Source organism: Miscanthus floridulus, chromosome 7 (genome assembly GCF_019320115.1).
Source record: "Miscanthus floridulus cultivar M001 chromosome 7, ASM1932011v1, whole genome shotgun sequence".
NCBI classification, from domain to species: domain Eukaryota; kingdom Viridiplantae; phylum Streptophyta; class Magnoliopsida; order Poales; family Poaceae; genus Miscanthus; species Miscanthus floridulus.
The window spans coordinates 19,763,453-19,785,888 of NC_089586.1; the positions used below are offsets into that span (position 1 = coordinate 19,763,453).

General features: G+C 44.1%; 1 protein-coding gene and 1 pseudogene across 1 annotated transcript; both read right to left on the bottom strand.

Moving 5' to 3' along the window:
- The window catches only part of LOC136465188 (receptor-like protein 3), a 43,964-nt pseudogene extending 23,020 nt beyond the window's left edge, over window positions 1-20,944 (bottom strand).
- LOC136462233 (G-type lectin S-receptor-like serine/threonine-protein kinase At2g19130) lies at window positions 3,998-7,154 on the bottom strand. The gene has a single exon (XM_066461368.1). The coding sequence runs from the start codon at window positions 6,443-6,445 to the stop codon at window positions 3,998-4,000; it is 2,448 nt and encodes an 815-aa protein (XP_066317465.1). The 5' UTR covers window positions 6,446-7,154.
- Window positions 20,945-22,436: the final 1,492 nt, after the last annotated feature.

A 22,436-nucleotide genomic window follows, 5' to 3' on the forward strand; every position in this document is an offset into this window, starting at 1 on the left:
AGACATCTATAGATTTAAAGTGAGATAGAATTAGAATTAACAATTTTATATAATAGATTAAGGTATGAAAAGCATAAATGTTTTAATAAAATAACAAGAATAAGATAGTAAGCATGAAACCAGAGGAGCAAAGATGATAAAACGATCGTTTCTAACTAGGCTTGCGTCCTACAGTCAACACGACTTTGATACCAATTTGTCACACCCAATTTTAAGGATAAAATTGAATGCACTAAACTCATGTATTCCCCGAGATCAGTCACACACACAAGTTGACAAATTATAAAAAGTATCATCACAGTGTATCTTACATCACGATTAATAACAACACATAGTCTTATACAACACAGCAGAAGATAAAATGATAACTCTCTCATGGAACTCCATCATAGGGAAGGTCAACTGGTTGACCACAAGCCTAATAATTCTTAGGAAACTCCTCGTACCCGTTGTCATCTGTTACCCATCTAGGATTTTTTTCCAAATATAGAAAGTAAACAAGCATAAGTACTTCCCATACTTAACAAGATAACATGGGGTTATGAAGCTCAAAAAGGATGACACAGGTTTACTGCAGTTAGCACTTTTAGTAAGTCAAGATTTTATTATCAAGTATTATCAAGTTATGCTTAAGCTCCCATTTATACCCACATAATCAGATATCAGAATCATTTGCATCATATTATCATCGTATACCATCATAAATGAGCCACAATGAGTAACCAATTATTCTGTGAGTTTTTCAGGACGCTCGTGACCATGAGCATGACTGTTATAACAGTTTATAACCCTCTGCAGAGGTGGTGCACATTCACCGCGAGTCATGATTCTCATATGCCCGGGATAATTACCCCCATGTCACTGCCAAGGTGAGCGGGCTGGGTACACTATGAAGCCATTTCATAAGTTTCTCTAACAAGTTAGGGCCGCTAGGTTTTCTTGGCAGGCAGATGTAGAAACCCCCCTTTCCTATGGCACATATCCATCGCGGCTGTACACATAGGAACAGAGGCAGCACTATACCCAACGTGGCAAGCTCCTTTTGCGCCATAAAGGTAACCTCTAACAAGCTAGAAAAGGTCCTATTACTAAGCTAAAGTCAGAGCCATATGACTCTCATGGTTGCACTGTCAGTCCCAGCTTTTGCCGACAGATAAGTCCTTATGGAGGGACGGGAGCAACATGATCAAAAGTCATTTGCACCTTCGCCCTATGGATCAGTTGTTATAAAGCATGTTTTACTTTTAGTTCCATAGAACCATTAACCATTGTATAGATCATATTCAGTTAGAGCGCTAGCAATCTACCCATATGCAATTAACCCAAAGGAGTCAAGGGAACATGTCATCAAATAACTAGGATGTCCTTATGGTTATCAAATTTAGACACATGCACATGAGTGAATGATTAAAGTGAATAGGATATCAAGGTAGGCCCATGCTATACTTGCCTTGGTTAGCAAATTCCTGCTGGTCGTCGAAGAACTCTTGGTCTCCAACGTTCTCCTCACTGTCTGAACGCGACCAACACGACAACATACAACATTCCAAAGGCATTCATGCAAAGCAAACAATCCTACAGTTAGAATAGTACACCAGCAGTATAGAAAACAAGATAAAATGTTTATGAAAAGATTCTATGCCTTGCTACGATCACGTCAACGCGAAGTTCACGAAAAACGGAGCTAATACGCGAAAGTTATGATTTAAACGGGGTTTCCTATAGCACTTTATTTAATTAAACCTAACCATAAAATTTAAAAGTTGCAAACTTGATTAACAGTGGTACTAACACATAGATTTTGAAATTACGAAGCTAACGCAATTTGAACGGATCAATTCGGAGCTAAAACGAAGTTTTTATGAGCAAAACAAATCAAGTGGCATTTCTGTAAATACTGAAAACGTATTCTGGACTAAACAATACATTTTACGTTTTCAAAAGGAGAAAGCGTACTCAGGAATTGTGCTATGGACTGCGGGTTCAATAAAACGAAACCTGGGGGGCTCTTAAGCAAAGTTACACGCGAAGGGGTATCGGCTTCTGTGAGCCATTGATCAAACGATGGAGGGCTCGGATTAGTGAGGGAAAGAGAGAGAAGGGAGCACCGGCCGGAACAGTGGCCCGGCGGCGGCGCTGCCATGGCCGACGGCAAGAACCTCGCCGGTGTGCTCGGTTCGAGGGCTACGGCCCACGGTTAGAAGAACCGAGAGCACCGGGGAGTAGCGGGGGTTCTCGCGAACTCATCCAGGTCGAGAAGGCGGCCGGAGGGGAGGGCCGAGACGGCGGTCGCCATGGCCGGCGAGGCGGAGGTCGTCGGCGCACCCAAAAACGGACATACAAGGCATGAAAATTGAAAGTAACAGCATGGGGAGGTAGAGGGAAGAAAGGGGGTTCTCACCGCGGGGAAAACAGGCGGAGACGGCGGCTCGGGGATGGCTGACCGCGCGGAGGGCGGACGACGGATCCCGACGCCGCGGTGCGGCGGTTACCTCGGGCACGGGCGACGCGAGAGGGAGCAAGGAGACAGCAGAGGGAGCGGGGAAGGGCTCGGCGCTGTTTTATAGAGGCCGGGCGTGGGGAGGGGCTCTCCCACGATCGAAGACGTGGGCGCGGCGGCGGTTGCGCCTTGACTGGCGCGGGACGCGCGGTTGCGGGAGGAGGGGGACGACGCTGACGCGTTGGCCCGAGCCGTCAGCGGCTGAGACGCGGCGTCAGTTGTGGAAGGCAGCGCGGCTACGGTTGCCGCCCGAGTGGGCCGGCCCAGGAAGGGAAGAGGGGGAGGGCGAGCGGGCCGTGGGAATGAAAAAGGCCAATTGGACCGAAAGTGAGGAAGGGATGGAGAGAAAAGAAGAAATCCTTTTTTTTATTTTTAGAGTGGCTGACCGCGCGGAGGGCGGACAGCGGATCCCGGCGCCGCGGTGCGGCGGTTACCTCGGGCACGGGCGACGCGAGAGGGAGCGGGGAAGGGCTCGGTGCCGTTTTATAGAAGCCAGGCGCGGGGAGGGGCGCTCCCACGATCGAAGACGTGGGCGCAGCGGCGGTTGCGCCTTGACTGGCGCGGGACGCGCGGTTGCGAGAGGAGGGGGACGACGCTGACGCGCGGGCCCAAGCCGTCAGCAGCTGAGACGCGGTGTCAGTTGTGGAAGGCAGCGCGGCTGCGGCTGCCGCCCGAGTGGGCCGGCCCAAGAAGGGAAGAGGGGGAGGGCGAGCGGGCCGTGGGAATGAAAAAGGCCAATTGGGCCGAAAGTGAGGAAGGGATGGAGAGAAAAGAAGAAATCCTTTTTCTTTTTATTTTTAGAGTTTTTCAAATGGATTTGAATTCTTGTTTTCAAATTTGGTCAAACCAATCATCCCAAAAATGAATATGCAGCAGCATGTATGCATCAAGAGGTTACTAACCTTATAATTGATTTTAATTCCATAAAAACTATTATTTCCCTAGGTTCAATGCTCACAAAAATTGCTTAAATAAATCAATTTGGCTATTTTAGAAAATGCAATTTTTCAGGGTGTAACACAATTACATGTTTCTGAAAAAAAATAAAATACACAATATTGTCATACTTCATATGATATAGATTACTTCGTCCCAAACTGTTGTTACTTCAACACTAATGACACTTATTTCTCCACTACACTTCAGCTCTCAAGTTCCTCAAACTGTGGCATTGTGGAAATGAGAACAGGATAGCACACCATGGTTGGCGATGATGATAACATGGTAACATTACACAAAGCTCTAGCTGTTTGTTTCTCAGCTCAGTTCAGTGAAGCACATGTCTTCAAGCCACTACACGTTATCATATTCCCATTTCTGTTAACCAAGCTAGCCGAAATATCTGGATAATGCCATCTGATCGTATAGCTCTCCAACTTATCCACACAAATTATCCTCGCACAAACTTCTAACACTTATGTCTCTTAAGATTGCTAGACACTCATAGCACAGAATAGACTAGTTTTTATATACAAGATAATATAAAAGCTAATACTGTCACTGTTGATAAAAACTTTGGCTCAACCCTTCGAGTTTAAATGTTTGTGATGATTGAGAACCTCCTGCAATAGCTTCAAGTAGTCTTGGCATTGGGGGCATGCCAAGTTCTATTAAACCCTCCAAAATTTGAACCACTTTACCCATCGTGGGTCGATCTGCTTCATTGTCTTGAATGCACCAACAAGCAACCTTACAAGATCTTTCAGCTTCCATTAGATTGACATCCCCATGTAATTTGTGATCGACCAAGCTTCCAACGTCTCCCACAATAAGCTTACGCACAACTTGCACTGGGAAATAAGCATCATCATCACCAATACTGTTACATCTTCTCTGAGAGTTCCTCCTTCCTGAAACAATTTCCAACAGGAGCATTCCATAACTGTAAACATCAACTTTTGGTGTGATGGCCACTCCATTAATCCATTCAGGTGCAAGATATCCTATAGTTCCTCTCATTGTAGTCAAAGCTTGGCTGAAATCCCTTCCTAAAAACTTTGCCATTCCAAAGTCTGCAATTTTGGGGATGAATGATTCATCTAGAAGTATGTTTTGAGGTTTAACATCACAGTGTATAATGCAGTCTCTACAGCTCTCATGCAAATAGGCTAGTCCTCTAGCAACACCTAGAGCTATTTTGTACCTAGTATTCCAGCTCAAGGTTTCAGCATCGCCTGGGAATAGATGGATGTCAAGGGAACGGTTTGGCATATATTCATAGACAAGCAATTTTCTGTTGCTGCTGCTACAAAATCCAAGTAGCTTAATTAAATTTATATGTTGGATAACTCCAACTGACCTGACTTCAGCCCTGAATTGCTTTTCTCCTTGATGTACACCATGGAGTCTTTTCACTGCTATGGCTGTTGAATCATGGAGAAATCCCTTAAATACTGAACCAAAGCCACCTTCTCCTAGCTTTTCTGTGAAGTTCTTAGTTGCATGCTGCAAACTAGTATATCTAAATGCAATAATTCCACTTCCACCTTGAGCATCAACCAAAGTGAAACTATATCTCTTCCTCTTGTTCCAGCAAATCATTAGTAAAAGAGCAAGAGAAAATAGGATCGCAAAGGTGACACCAAGGCTAATGGCAATCATTGTTCCTCTTACGCTGATATTCTGGCCTTGCTCCTCTTTTGCAGCAAGGCGAAGGTGTAGAGTTCCTCCGTTATAATCAGTCATGTCACTACACTGCTGTTGTTTTACATTGAATAAATCATTATGCCAGACCAAGCAACCACCGTGGCCATAGGAATATGCAGTGCAAGAGCAGTTACTTAAGCAAACTATCTCACATTCAGCTGCACTGTTAGCAGCTTCTATGTTGTAGGCGTTATGAGGTAGACCAACGCATGGTATAGAATAGAACTTGTCAGTTGAACTTTCTGTGCTTTTGTTTCTAACACAATCCAATGCATCATTTCTCATGCACCCTCCTGTTCGATCATCTAGCTCCCAATCTTTCGGTGACCTTATGGAGAAACCCTTCATGCACTTGCAGAACACAAACTCATTGTCGTTACAAACTGTGAAAGGTCCACATGCAGCAAAGACCTTACATTGAGTTCTAGGTTGGGCGTAGATCAGTAACCAATCCTGCGAGCTTTCAAGCCAGATGGATGCCTGTACTTGACCTGAAACATCCATTACATGATGGGCAACCATTGTGTCATCTAACGAGGTATATGTGAAGTACTTCTCTTGATCTGTACCGACAAATGTGAAGTTGAAAAGTAGAGTCCCTGACATATCTGGCACCAAGGGAAAGTTTTGACCGTTCCATACGCCACTAAACCAATATGCTATGGACAAGTTCAACAGAGTAATTATGAACTGATTAGCGCCACTTGGGTCTAACTCTTCACAGTATCTTCCAGGAGCTAGGTCGATTGAATTCTTCCTGGAAACAAGACGCCGGTTCAAACCAGTGATACTGTCCCAACCAAGTTTTGCACCAGGGAGGAGAGTATCTGTTGGGTAGTCGAAACTCTGCCATAACACATCATCAGATGAGTTGGACTTCTGCAGGATGAGGTTTCCACTGTTCAACAATATAGCTATGGTATTGTTGGTTGTAGTCTTTGCTTGGGTGGACCAGATCGTAGAGTTTATGGCTTTGTTTAAGATGACAAGGTTGCCATCATCAGAGATTGTGAGCTCCGATGACGCGAGGTCCGTGAGTGGACGATCACCATTCGCAACCCATACTGGAGTTAGCTTTGGGACTTTGTTGTACCATATGCCTAGGTAACAGTTCAGGGCGTTGTTGGAGGACTTACTGCCAGTCTGGAAGAAGCCGAGGGCAAACTTGCCGTTGCTGGAGACGATCTTGTTGCTGCCGACAAGTGCTTGACCAGGTGAGATGGTGCTCATGGCAGCACAACATGCTAGGATGTGCAGGGACAAGAGAAATCCAATAAGGTTGCAGAGGAGGATAGGCATGCCAAGCGAGTGGGGAGCTCAACAGATAAGGTATATGGTATGGATGATTCTAAGGAGCTGTTAGAAATGGGTTGTGTACATATAAAGATCATGGCGGGCTTGGCATACTGGGCCTCGACAGGTTCAGCAGAGCGTTGAGACTCAGATGGCTGTGGTTCGAATGGAGCAGCCCGGGCCGGCCATGGAAGGGGACTCCACTGCCTATCGACTCTACGGATATGGCTCTTTTCAACGCTGCTACAAAAGTCGAAGTACACAATGGCTGCAAGGCGTCATTTTGGAATTCTAGCTGACTGGACGGCAAAGCAGCAGCATCCCTCTTCCCTCGCCTGTACAAGCACAGCAAAAGAAAGAAGCGCACTGTCAGAGAGGCCATCTTGGGTCAGCTCTGGATCAAAGATATTGCTTACTGTTGTAAAAAAAAGATATTGCTTACAACCTGGACCATGACTTGCTGCACTAATATTTCAGACTTTGGATTGCGATTCAATCAACCCAGCTACACCTGCACGATAGCCGGGAGGATGAAATAATCTGGACACGGGAGGGATCCGGACAGTACTCGGCCAGCTCCGAATACAATATCCAATTTGCGGGTCACGTACTCTCAAATTTCCCAAAGCTAATACGGAAAGCCTAGGCACCGCCGTGATGCAAAGTATTCCTTTGGCTCCTCTGCGAACAGCTCCTAGTCGGGTTGGTTAGGATGTCTCAGTAGCACCCTTGCGTGTTGGGTTTGATCCCCCACGTGACGAATTTGCAAGCGGAAGGTAAAAAAACTTCCTCGCTTGTCCTGCGTTCCCAAAGCACAGGTCTAAGGCCCAATCCATTCACGTAGCGATGGTGCCACTGTGTGAAGGCAGGTCATATAGAGTTCGATGGTTTTCTCGGCTTGCGTGAAAGGTCCTTCTACCTTAAGCACAATGCTCGGGGGCGTCTCCCCTTGCATACCAGAGCTTTTTTGGCTCATCTTGCAAAACCGGCTATGGACAGCAACTCGCTTGCAACTCGGTGGATGTAAAACAATTACTTATGTGCGCTATGCGAAAGGAACCTTGAAACAGCCGGTCACCTATTCATCGAAGAGAAAATTTCCTATTTAACACCAGAAAAAGTACAGCTATCTTATTTGGCACTCAAACTCAAATTCTTTCCTATCCGTCCTCATCTCAAGTTTTTCTTTCCTATTTGACACTTTCGTTAGTTCTGTGAGAAAACGTCGTTAAATCTTCTAGTGGGGCAACATGAAAAGATTGAAATATCCTTTGAGCAAAAGGAAGCCAGGCATCGGACGCTCAGTCATCCATTGCGACTCTCTATCCTCCCCCGAATGTCACGGGCGGGCACCGCGTAGGCGAGCGTCGCGGTCACGGGGGTGGCCCGCGCAGCCTCGGAGGCGGGCGCCACGGCTACGGGGGCAACCGGCGCAGCCTCTGAGGGGGCTCCAGAGGCCGGGCGTGGCCAGGGCCTACGCGCCCATGTCCGGCACAGCCAAGGCTGCTGTGGCCAAGCCCGGCGCGGCCAAGGCTACTGTGAGGCTGCTGTTTGAACACACGAAGAAGAGAAAAGTTAGCTAGTGGAGACGCGCGTGCAGGCTCACGTGTCGTCGTCAAGAAACAGAAAAGATATGAAGAAGCTGGCTGTCTGCACATTCATGCATGATGCATGCGATACGTACGAGTAGCTAAACTAACAAATGTGCTCAGATAGTCCATACGGCAGCCATCGGCTACATGGCGTTGTAGATATATCGGTGCAGTACAATCTAAGGGTCTAAAAAGATTATGCCCGTTCCTTTATTTTACACAAGCAATCGAAAAAGGAAAACATAACAGTTGAAAATAAGTCCAACTAAGATAGGGGTAAAACGGTCTTTTCCTTTAGGACTTAACATCGTCATAACCCTAAACTAACAGAAGTGTTCAATAGGAAAGAAAAACTTGAGAACGAGACAGTTAGGAAAGATTTTGAGTTTGGATGTCAAATAAGAAAGCTGTATTTTTTCTAATATCAAATAGGAAATTATCAGATATTGTTTTGACTATGCATGGCGTGAGATACAAACGTGCAAGACAAGATGGCTGCATGTACGTGAGTACGTGACGTGCTTATAATAAAGAAATTGAGGAAAACCAAACACGAAGTTTTATACACGACCGACTCATCGTAGAAAATTCTGTTGGTTGAGTCGGACTTATACGGAAAGACTAGCCGCCCTAGAAAATTATGTTGAATTGTTGATTGAGTCGGACTTATACGGGAAGACAGGTCGACATATAAATATAAAGGGTGACAACCGATTAAGGGATTCAACATCTAATCGTTAAAATCAATCTAAATTTATCTTTTATTTTATCTTCTACATCAATCTCTTCCAACCCAGCACACCTCTCGACGTGATATGCCAGCTGAAAGGATCAAGATGTTCAAGAGGGAGGTGAATTGAATTAATTCTAAAATTTTTTGCAATAATTAAACCCTACGGTTAGCCCAATTAACCCCTTATGTCTAGAAAGTGTTTTTATTGATCTATCACACAAAAGTTTAGCAACATATGTTCCAATTCTACTTTAGCATGACAATTCTATGAATGTAAAGACAAGAATTGAATTGCTCAAAATAAATGCTTAAAGTAAATAGAGAAGGAGGAACACGGCGATGTTTTACCGAGGTATCGGAGAGTCGTCACTCCCCACTAGTCCTCGTTGGAGCACCTGCGCAAGAGTGTAGCCTCCCTTGATCCGCGCAAGGATCAAGTACTCTCTACAGGTTGATTCTTTGATACTCCGTCGCGGTGAATCACCCACAACCGCTCACAACTTGAGTTGGGTCATCCACAAGCTCCGTCGGATGATCACAAAGCTCCCAATCACCACCAAGCCGTCTAGGTGATGACGATCACCAAGAGTAACAAGCACGAACTCTCACTTGACCACGACAAGCCCAATGAAAAGAGTGGATGCAAACTTTGCTACTCTTGCTTTCACTAATGAGGCCTCTCTCTCTCTTAGATTCTTAAATCTCAATCACCTCACTAGGACCTTGCTCTTCTTGGCACTCTCAAGGGTGTTTCTCAGCTATTGTAATGAGCAAAAGTGCCCCCTCACATGAATAGAGGAAGTATTTATACACCCGTATTCAAAATGAACCGTTATGTGCCTCTACGGGGTGACCGGACGCTCCGATCAAGTTGATCGGACGCTCCGGTCAGTTCACCCCAAAATCCAGTGTTTAAGTTGTGACCAGATGCTGGACAACGTCCGGTCAGCACTGACCGGACGTGTCCGATCATGATTTTCCCTCTCTGGAACCTTACTGATGTTGACTGGACTCTGGAACCCCAGCGTTTGGTCACTTTGCTGCTCAGCGTCCGGTCAGTAGCCGGAACCTGACCAGCGTCCGGTCAGCACTGACCGGACGCGTCCGATCATGATTCTCCCTCTCTGGGACCTTACTGGAGTCGACCGGACGCTAGGACCCAGCATCCGGTCACTCACCTCTCAGCGTCCGGTCACTTCTAGACGACTTCACATTGATCAAATAGACTGACCGGACTCTGCGCCAGCGTCCGGTCACACCGAAACCAGCGTTCGGTCAGCATTTGACCCTCCATTCACTTCCAACTCGTAATCATATATGAATGAAGTTTGCTCCAATTGATCTAAGGGCCTTTTTAGGAGCTACCTAGTGCTAGATTTAACAAGTATGCACCACACCTAACTCACTAAACTCACCTAGGTCAAGCTACCCGTCCATACCCCCTTAATAATACGGCCAAAGGAAAAACAAAGTTCTAAACTACTCTAAGTGTCTCCTCAACACTAAACGACACTTAGAACTAGTCCATCCTTAACCTTGTCATCCATCCTTTGAAAACTGAAACGATTTCCATCATAGGGGCATGACAACCATGATTGCCCAATCAATTGCCATTACCGTAACTTAACTCAATTGCCTCTGTAAAACACATGTTAGTCACAGTAATCACGTATTGTTATTAATCACCGAAACCCAACTAGGAACCTAGATGCTTTCACCGGCGTTCTAGGTGGCCTTGACGATCCTAGAATACTCCCACCGTGCGTCTCCTCGATGGGTCTTCCCAGGAGGCGTTCATGGGTTTATCAGGTGAAGAACGAGCGTCTAATTGGCCTCATCAACCTGTTGGTCAGTCTCGCCATTGGTTCCCTCCACTGCGTGCTAGAACATGTGCAGCCTATGGGCGATCTAGCCCATACCAATGTGTGACTCGAATCTACGTCAACAAATAGAGTTGAGCAAGGGGTAGACATTTGTAACCAAATGGTTTGTGGAAAAAAATCTCAAACTATAAGTGACATGTGGGGTGTTTCGAGTGCTTTTTTTAAAGACCGGTTACCCGGCTTGTCATTAATAATAAGAGGAATAGAAGTCACAACTTCATATTACATGCACAGGAGACGCATGTTAGAACTTATACTTAGACATGATCTTAATTAACCTAATTATAGGAACACCTAATCACTGATTAGCAATTAATCAGACTTAATTAACAGTGGCCTTAATCAAAAGATGCCCTTAAGGGCCACTAAAGTCCACATGCCTACTCGAGCAGCAGGCATGGTGTCCATCTCCATCTGCAGTCACCATAGGAGATAAGGGCGCTGGCACAGTGGAGGCCAGTGGCTGGCGTAGGTCTTCATGGCCACTCACGAGCCTCCCTTGATCGTTAGGGTTAGGACTAATCAACCGTGCTTAGGGAGAATGAGTCTCCCTCACTTATAGGCTCGGGGTGTTCTGGGACTTGGCCATTAACGATCATGACATGCCCCCGATCAGGGCACCTAGTGGGCCAAGGCCCCTTAGGACTCGGTCAGTCTTTGACTAAGCCGAGATCAATCCAACAACACAGCCTAACGCAAAGGGGTTGCGCTAGCGAAACAAAAACGTAAGCTAATTACTCATAAAGCTTGGAACGACCTAAAGAGGATAAAGGACTTTCCCCCCGACGTAAGGCCATGTGGAGAGGTGTCTTTGATCTCTGAGAAAAGGGGCTTGCTATTAGATAATTAGGTATTTTCATGGTCAATTTAATCCAGAAATAAAACATCAGCAGGTTCGTGACAACATATATGTATATGTGTATATCTCTAACAAAAGCTACAGCATGCAAATATGATATACTGATTGATACAGTAAGTACGCAAAGTACTGTAATCACAGAGATAAGAATGTACCCAGCGGAGGGTCCCATGCCGAGGGCATCGGAGGCTCCATTCGCACCAGACATAGTGCGTTTGCTCGAAGTCATGGACCATAGTCGATGCAGAAAGATGTTCGCAGTACAGTTCCACGAACAATCACCAGGAAGAAGACGGGTTCCGCGAGCGATCACTAGGAAAAAGACGTTGGATGAGCAGTCATAGAATCGCTCCCCAAAAACCTAATCGTCGCACACCCCATGCAAGGTTCGCAGGCAGACGAGGGTTCCGAAGGCACCTGCTCTCCTGCTCCTCCGTGCACGCAAAGGTACGAGATGGAGAAAGCCAAAGGGTGGCTAAGATGTGGTCTTTCAGAAGGGAAGGAAGGGGGGAAGACTGATGGAGGACTTTCTGTTTTATGCCTGTGGCCAGGAGGGAGAGAACCAGTGGAGGAATTCAGGAGTCGGAGACACGGAGAGACGGTAACTGGCGCAATCAACTCGTCTCCACCATCAAGGAGAGAAACTCCCATAATTATATGGATTAAGTGGCAAAACCTGGCCACACCCACCTGTCCGCTCGCTCGCCGCCTACCTGCCTGCCTTGCCACACCACGCCACGCCATGGCCTCGGCTTGGCCCACACCCACGCCCCGGCTGGCGGTGGCGGCGGCGGCGGCACGCGCGCGCACGTGTGGCACTTCTTTGTCCTTTTCTTAGCTTCTCAATTAAGATGGATAATTTCCAACCAAATAAGCTGAGTAAACGTTCAGTCAAAATCCCATACGGTATTAAACCGTACAACACTTAATGTTATATACCATAGAGTTTTATTTGATTTATTAAATATTATACAGGCCAAGCCCATAATATATCCAACAATCCCCACCAAACTCTAGGGTTTATAACAAAGTAGTCTTAGAACCGTATTTCTTTTATATATCAGTGTTTTGATGGAGACTGTTAAGTTGAACATCCATCTAGAGCAATAGTTTCACTCAGTCACAACTAAACAATGGACTAAGCCTTAAATTAATAGTTTTGTGTGAGATGAATGTCACTAAAGTTATTAGCTAATACTAGGCTGCAAAAGGCATCCCTCTATTTGAAGCATATAAGTCATACTCCAGTGCCTGTCATGAGTATTTAGAGATCACCCAAATCTCATAGACTATGACCAGCAGTCAGACTCATATAGATGTGTTCCTCAAAAGATGTTCTTATAGGACAATATCTTTACTTTAACAAGCCACTTGGAACACATTAAGGTAAAAATCAACCTGTCTTACAGAAAGGAAATATATGCATCAGAAATTAGTCTTACTAAGGATCTTTCCTCACAATTTACTACTAGCTTGTTTCACCATCCTACTTCACGGAATCTCTAATCACATAGAACAGGTTACCACTATAGTAAATTTCATGTGGGTCTCAAACCCATCTCTCTCGATGCACTTTCTATCACATTGCCTGATAAACCCTTAGTGAACTGATCTGTCAGATTGTTAGACGTGTGAACATAGTCCAACGCTATTACTCCAGAGTTTCTTAATTTTCTAACAGATTTTAGTCGTCTCTTAACATGCCTTGTAGACTTCATGTTATCCTTAGAACTGTTAACCTTCGTAATCACAGTCTGGTTATCGCAGTTTATAGAAATAGCCGGTATAAGTTTTTTAACAACCGGTAAATCCATAAGGAGATCATGAAGCCACTTGGCTTCAGAGCCAGCGGTGTCTAATGCTGTGAGTTCTGCTTCCATTGTAGACTTTGTTAAGATAGTCTGCTTGCAAGACTTCCAGGAAACAGCACCACCTCCAAGCGAAAATACATATCCACTTGTGGCATAAAGCTCATCAACACCAGAGATCCTGTTGGCATCATAATAGCCTTCAAGCACCTTCGGATGTCCGGTATAACGAATACCATAGCTCATAGTACCTTTTAGATAGCGCATCACTCACTCAAGAGCACGTCAGTGATCATCTCCCGGGTTTGACACAAACTGGCTCAGCTTGCACACAACAAATAGGATGTCAGGCCTTGTTGCACTAGCAAGATACATGAGCGAACCAATGATCTAGGAATATCTCAATTGATCCCTTGCTATTCTTCGATTTTTCCTCAATAGCACACTCGGGTCATAAGGTGTAGAAGCAGGTTCACAGTCACTAAACCCAAAGCGACTCAGCACATTTTCCACATAGTGGGATTATAACATAGTTACCCCACCATTATCTTCTCTCAGAAGCTTGATATTAAGAATAACATCAGCCTCTCCTAAATCTTTTATTTCAAAATTATTAGATAAAAATTCCTTCACCTCCTCAATCACTTTGAGGCTGGATCCAAAGATCAGTATATCATCAACATATAAGCACAAAATAACTCCTCCACCCCCACCATACCGATAGTACACACATTTTCAGCTTCATTCACAACAAAGCGAGCAGATATTAGAATTCTGTCGAACTTCTCATGCCACTGCTTAGGAGCTTGTTTTAGGCCATATAATGACTTTAATAATTTATACACCTTGCCTTCTTGACCATTTGCTATAAACCCATCCGGCTGATCCATATAGATCTCCTCCTCTAACTCAACATTTAGGAAAGTTGTCTTAACGTCCATTTGATGAACGATAAGACCATAAGAGGCTGCCAGGAAAAGCAAAACTTGAATTATAGTCAATCGGGCAACCGGTGAATAAGTATCAAAGAAATCCTCACCTTCCTTTTGAGTATAACCCTTGGCCATAGGTCTTGCCTTGTACCTCTCAATAGTACCATCAGGCCTAAGCTTTTTCCTGAACACCCATTTGCACCCTATAGGCTTGCACCTATAGGGACGATCAACTATTTCCCAAGTTTTATTAGACATAATAGAATCTATCTCACTCCGTACTGCTTCCTTCCATAAGTCAGCATTAGGAGAAGAATATGCCTCTTCAATGGTCATTGGTGTGTCTCCACAAGGTACATAATATAGTCATCACCAAAAGACTTTGTAGTCCTCTGTCTCTTACTTTTTCTAGTGACTATAGTATTATCCTCCTCAGGATTTTGCATATAGGGTTCCTCAATTTGTTCTATCGGAGTAAAATTTTCATGCTCATGGAGAATTATAAATTCATGATCAGTCGTGCTAGGTGCATTTTTTATGAAAAATTCATTTAAACAAATGTAGCGTCTCTAGATTCTATGATTGTATCAACAGCCATCTCAGAAACACTGGAATTTATAATTAAAAATCTATAACCGACGCTGTGAATAGCATAACAAAAAAACACAATCAACAGTCTTTGATCCAAGCTTTCGCTTTTTGTTTATTGGCACATTCACCTTTGCCAAATAACTCCAAGTTCGTAGGTAAGAGAGATTTAATCTCTTCTTCTCTCATTCATCGAATGGTGTAATTTTTTTGTTCTTTGTTGGCACTCTATTCAGGACATGACACGCTGTCAATATAGCCTCACCCCACCATTCCTTAGATAGTCCCACAGTCTCTAACATGGCATTAACCAAATCAGTTATAGTGTGGTTCTTTCTCTCTGCAATCCCATTGGACTATGGTGAGTATAGTGGCATCCTCTCATGAGAAATATTCTCCCCCACGATCGGACTGTAAACGTTTGATTTTCTTCTCAAGTAGATTTTCTACCTCGGCTTTATAGACTTTAAAATAATGCAAGGCTTCATCTTTAGTTTTCAATAAATATACGTAGCAAAATCTAGTACAATCATCTATAAATGTCATGAAGTATCGTTTATCACCTTTAGTCAATTCGTCATTCATTTCGCATAAATCAGAATGAACGAGTTCTAATGGTGCCAAGTTCCTCGCCTCAGCAGCCTTGTGAGGCTAGCACGGTTGCTTCGATTGCACACACACCTGGCACTTAGAATATTTGACTAAGTTAAATTTCGAGATTAAATTCAGATTTGCAAGCCGCGTGAAACAGCCAAAATTAATGTGACAAAGTCGTGAATATCATATATTCAACTCATCCGAAATATTAATATTGTTCACTACTTTATTACACACATCATCAAGCAAAGATAAGCGGAACAAGCCTCCACAATCATAACCTTTTCGAATAAATGTTCCATGTCTCAACACAACACACTTATTGGACTCAAGCATAATTTTAAAGCCATCGCGACACATTTGAGAACCGCTAACAAGATTCTTCTTGATGGAGGGGACATGCATCACGTTCTTTAATAGCACCGTCTTTCTCGAGGTAAACTTCAGAACGACCGTACCAACACCAAGAACACACGCATGCGAACCGTTTTCCATCAGCAAGGCTCCAGTCCTGCCGGCCTGATAAGAAGTAAATAAAGAAACATCAGCACACACACGAATATTAGCACCGCTATCCATCCATCACTCAGGTGAAAGACAAACTGAAAGAACAAAAGATAAAGAATTACCATACCTAGATGTTCCTCCTCCAATCTCACTAATTACCACGTTTGCTGATTTCTTTTCTTGCTTATATTTATGGTCTGGGCACGCACTTGCCCAGTGCTTATCACTCCCGCAAATAAAGCAACCTTCACCTTTCTTGTTGTTTTTCTTCTTAAACTGAGCAGTTTACTTGGGCTTTGTATTGTTGTTCTCTTGTATGTTCTTTTTCTTTTTATTACGGGATGCAAATGAGTTTTTCTTCTGCACCATATTGGTAGCGGAAGACTCAACTCCTTTTCCACGGTTATCTTTTGCTCTCGCCCTCTTCTCAACATCAAGAGATCCAATAAGCTCAGCCACGCTAAACTCTTATCTCTTGTGTTTTAGAGAATTAGCAAAATCCCTCTAAAAAGGTGGCAGCTTAGCGATTATACCGTCGATCACAAACTTGTCGGGTAACAGACATAAAAAATATTCTAGTTCCTTTGCTAGCGCCTGTATCTCATGAGTTTGTTCCACTACAGAACGGTTTTCAACCATTTTGTAATCATACAACTGCTCCATAAGGTACAGTTCACTACCAGCATCAGAAACTCTAAACTTTGCCTCAAGAGCATCCTATAACTCTTTGCCTGATGTGCAAGATATATAGTTTTTCTCATACTTACTATTAAGTGCACTAATCACGGCACCTCGAAACAGGTTATCGGTAGCCCAGAACTTTTGCTCCTTCTCAGGAGTAAATTGTTCAGGCTTTCCCTGTGTGGCGTGATAGCAGTTCATAGCAGTCAACCACAATACCATCTTGGCACGCCATATCATGAAATTCTTGCCATCAAAATTATTTGGCTTCAAAACAGCAGCAAAACCACTAACAGAAAATTACCTAAAATTAAGTTTTTGGATTGTTAGATAATTAGACATTTTCATGGTCAATTTAATCCAGAAATAAAACATCAGCAGGTTCGTGACGATATATATGTGCATGTGTATATCTCTAACAAAAGCTACAACATACAAATATGATATACTGATCGATACAGTAAATACGCAAAGTATTATAATCATAGAGATAAGAATGTACCCAGCGGAGGGTCCTATGCTGAGGGCATCGAAGGCTCCATTCGCACCAGACATAGTGCGTTGCTCGAAGTCGTGGACCACAGTCGATGCAGAAAGATGTTCGTAGTGCAGTCCCACGAACAATCACCAGGAAGAAGACGGGTTCCGCGAGCGATCACCAGGAAGAAGACATCGGACGAGCAGTCGCGGAATCGCTCCCTAAAAATCTAATCGCCGCACACCCCATGCAAGATTCGCAGGCGGACGAGGGTTCCGGAGGCACCTACTCTCCCGCTCCTCCGTGCGCGCAGAGGTACGGGACGGGGAAAGCCAAATGGCGGCTGAGATGTGGTCTCTCGGAAGCGAATGAAGGGGGAGGGAGACTGACGGAGGACTTTCTGTTTTATGCCTGTGGTCGGGAGGGAGAGAACCAGTGGAGGAATTCAGGAGTCGAAGACACGGAGAGACGGTAACTGGCGCAATCAACTCGCCTCCACCATCAAGGAGAGAAACTCCCATAATTATATGGATTAAGTGGCAAAACCTGACCACGCCCTCCCGTCCGCTCGCCGCCTGCCTGCCTGCCTTGTCACGGCCCCGGCCCCGGCCCGACCGGCGGCGGTGGTGGCGCACGCGCGTGGCACTCCTTTATCATTTTCTCATCTTCTCAATTAAGATGGATAATTTTCAACTAAATAAGCTGAGTAAACGTTCAATCAAAATCTCATACGGTATTAAACCATACAACGCTTAATGTTACGTAACATAGAGTTTTATTTGATTTATTAAATATTATACAGACCAAGCCCATAATATATCCAACACCTACGGTGATTTCCTCGAATCTCTGAAAATCACTGCATTCCTTTGTTTCCAGATGCTCCAGAGGGTTAGATTGCTAATGTGTGTGCCATCTTTGAACCTTGATACGTCGTATTCCAGAACCAGTCCTCAACGACATCCTCCATCGTCCAATTGGACGGTGCTAGATTGGTGACATCCTCCATCGTTCAATTGGATGGTGCTAGATTGGTGCAGGCACATCCTCCATCGTTCAATTGGATGGTGCTAAATTGGTGCAGGCACTCCAGCTTGCTGTCATCACCCAAATTTCTCTTAGAATATGGGCATTCGATGAACTGAGAATTTCCTATTTGACATCAGAAAAAATACAGCTTTCTTATTTGACACTCAAACTCAAAATCTTTCCAAACTGTCTCGTTCTCAAGTTTTTTTTTTCCTATTGGACACTTCTGTTAGTTTAGAGTTATGACGGTATTAAGTCCTAGAGGAAAAAACCGTTTTACCCCTGTCTTAGTTGGACTTATTTTCAACTGTTATGTTTTCCTTTTTCGATTGCTTGTGTAAAATAAAGGAACGGGCATAATCTTTTTAGACCCTTAGATTGTACTGCACCGATATATCTACAACGCCATGTAGCCGATTGCTGCCGTACGGACTATCTGAGCACATTTGTTAGTTTAGCTACTCGTACGTATCGCATGCATCATGCATGAATGTGCAGACAGCTAGCTTCTTCATTTCTTTTCTGTTTCTTAACGACGACACGTGAACCTGCACGCGCGTCTCCACTAGCTAACTTTTCTCTTCTTCTTCGTATGTTCAAACAGCAGCTTCACAGTAGCCTTGGCCGCGCCGGGCTTGGCCACAGCAGCCCTGGCTGTGCCGGACCTGGGCGCGTAGGCCCTGGCCGCGCCCGGCCTCTGGAGCCCCTCAGAGGCTGCGCCGGTGGGCCACCCCCGTGGCCGCGACGCTCGCCTACGCGGTGCCCGCCCGTGCTAGTGGCATTCGGGGGAGGATAGAGAGTCGCAATAGATGACCGAGCGTCCGATTCCTGGCTTCCTTTTGCTCAAAGGATATTTCAATCTTTTCCCGTTGCCCCACTAGGAGATTTAACGACGTTTTCTCATAGAACTAACGGAAGTGTCAAATAGGAAAGAAAAACTTAAGATGAGGACGGAATGGAAAGAATTTGAGTTTGAGTGCCAAATAAGATAGCTGTACTTTTTCTGGTGTCAAATAGGAATTTTTCTCCCTATTATATGGTTGCTAGACAAGTCTAGCATTGCAGAATTGTAAGCTTGCTGAGCTGCTGTGGAATCTCTCCTGACAAGCCGTTGAAGCTGAAATTGAGCTTCTGAAGCGATTTCAACTGAACAATCTCCTGCGGTATGACACCGGTTAAGTTATTGCAACCAAGATCAAGTGTTTTTTTGAAAGAACTGGCTATCCGGTATTGGAATGAATGCGCTAAATAAAGAGGAAGCTCAAACTTAAATGCCCTCGAATCCATATGGGCTTTAGTCGTTTCTGTTCTTAGCATTGGCATCTCTGTCAAGGCTGTTGGTAACTCCCCTGTAAGGTTATTACGTGAGAGGTCCAGATGAAAAAGTGAATTTAAGTTTTTGATCCAGGCTGGTATTGACCCACTGAGCTGATTCCTGTTAAAAAATAACATCTCCAGATTCTTGAGCTTTGATAGCCAGAGAGGTATATTCCCTGACAACGAGCAATCAGTTATGGAAAGAACCCGGAGATTCTGAAAACCATCAATTATTTCATCTTGTGGCATGGCCTCACCCTTGAAGCTGGTCCCGATAAGTAGGGTGGTGGATTCCTACAGTCCTTCAGGATATGAAGCGTATTAGTAATATTTGTAAAATTGTTGGCACCAAGTGATAGGAAAACAAGATATTTCAAATTGCTTATTCTCGGTGAAAGCTGCCATGTAAGTTGTTGCTGGATAGCCGCAATGCAATTAGGTTGTTGCATGAGTATATGCTTTCTGGAATTGTGCCAGTGAAGTTGTTGAGATCTAATGCTTGTAGATTGGGTAGGTTGAAGAAGTTGATTTTCTGAAGCTTTCCACTAAAGTTGTTGCTCTTGAGATCAATCATTATGATATTTGTGCAATTGCTTAGAGCTGATGGCAACTCCCCAGACATGTTATTGTTGTTCAAATGGAGCTCCAACAGCCTCTTGAGCTGGCCTATAGACTCTGGAATCTTGCCATTTAGCATATTACCTCCAAGATCAAGGTTAGCCAGATTTCTAAGCTTTAATATGTGTGCACCATTAAGTAATTCATGCAAACCATTGTTTGGGAAAGAGAGGTGCTCTAATGATGTAGCGTTGAAGAACTCTTCTGAGAGGGATCCACTGAGGCGGTTGTGGCCATCCTTGACTATTCTAAGTTCAGAACATTTACCTAAACCAGCTGGAATGCTGCCACTGAATTGGTTGAAGGAAAGGTCAAGCACTGAAAAGGATGATGAGCTGATGCAGAAAGAAGATGGTATACATCCTTGAAAACTATTGTTGCTTGCATTGATGGCAATACGATTTCTTGTTTTCTCCCAAATTGTGGATGGGAATTCTCCTGTAAACATGTTGCTTGAGATGTTGAGTACTTGCAATGGATGCTCTGTGATTGACAGAAGAGGCTCTTGCAGGTTGCCACTGAGACGGTTGAAACTCACATCAAGAACAGTGATGTTGCCAGATGACATTAGTCCTGATGGCAGGCTACCAGACAGTGAGTTCTATGACAGATTGAGCCTCAACAAGTCATTGAGCTTGCTAAGGGACGGTGAGATGCTACCTTCTAGGCTTCTAGATGCCAGAGAGATCTCAATAACTGCTCCACTTTCATTGCAGGTGATGCCTTCCCACTTGCAGCAGTCCGTGCCATCCTGCCAGGACATGGCGACACCATCTTCATGTGATAGTTCAGTAAGGAACTGGAGTAGGGAGCTCTTCTGCTCATTGCATGAGGTGGCAGGATAGGCCATGGCGAGTAGCAGCACAATACCAAAGAAAGGCATGGCCAGCCTACTGACCTTGCTTTTGCATGAAGAATGGTGTTCTCTCTGCATGTTTTTTTTTTTGTGGTGACTTTTGGTCTGAGTAGCAAATGTATTTGCAAAGACCCTGTTTGCAAAAGGTGGTTAGCTTGGAGCTGTACTAAAGAATGATAAGTGAACTGAGGAGCAGGTAGGAAAACTATGACAAGTCAATTGACCAATCTCTGCACTTGGAGTATACTAGAAGCCATATATACTAATTCAGATACTTAAATTTGTCCCTGGATAATGATCACTGTCAGATCAGTAGTGTTTGATCTAGAACGGCACAGGATGCTCATTTTTTTTCTCGAATAGGAGAACTGCGTATCATTGTATTAATAGAAGAAAAAAGAGTCATACATAGACCCAAACCCCACACACACCCCTTGCCATTACACAGACACTAGATCACCAGTTAAGACAAACCAAAAAGACGACCCTACATCAGTCGTTTAGGCTGAACCTCCAGCAGTGAGCATGGAAAGTCCCTTGGCTCCTGCCATGCTCCACCAATGCGCCCAGGATGCTCATTGCTTAACTGTCACATCACTGTTTTTGAAGCTCCATTCGTTGGTCTGAAACTTGGCTGAAACTGGCTGGTTGTGTGAGAGAAACACTGTTCGGCTAGTTTAGTGAACAGTAAATTATGAGGGGAGCAGCCAGCTGGTCTGGAACTTCCAGACCAGCGAACGGCTTGGGGAGACGTGCTGTTGGTGACCCCAACAATGTGTGGTTTTGTAATGCAATTAGTTTGCTTACGACAACACTGTTTAGCTAATAGAACTACTGCTACATTTTGCTCTGGAGTTTCATGCCGACGATTCACTTAAGCTGCCTGCCTTGCATTTTGTGCATTAATCTAATATAATCTAATAGAAGTTCCATCGTTTATATCGAGCATATTTGGTTGGTCAACCTAGATGTTAGTCTATGCGAGTGTCTTGTTAAAATTACCTTTTTATTTTGTCTTTTTATATAAAAAAAATAAAAAATGACATTAGAATAATTTGCCAGTGTATGTCTGTTGGACTGTTGTGTTAAAAAAAATTGTTCGACTGGAAAAGGGACCATTCTGTTGTTGATTAGACAAGGTCTGTACTCTTTATTGTATTCCTGTGCCTGTGCTCTATGCAATCGTTTCAATTTAATCAAGGTTTTCTAAAAATGATCGGATGCCCTTTTTGGATGTCTGCACAAAAAAATCTGCACTCCGCACTTACTAAATTATTTGAAAGATTGCCACTGACGACCAATATGCATTGTCAATTGATTAACTAATAGTGATTATTGTTAGTGGTGAGATTAGCACTTGGATGCTATACTTGTGGCACATTAAAATACGTTTATTTCCAGGTGAAGGTCTTTATTTTCCAGGATTTTCAAGACTGAACGAAATTATGTGGTCACTGCAATTGGCGAACCAGGACAAGGTGGCAAACTGGCGATGTTGTCTTCTTCAACTGGTAAGCTG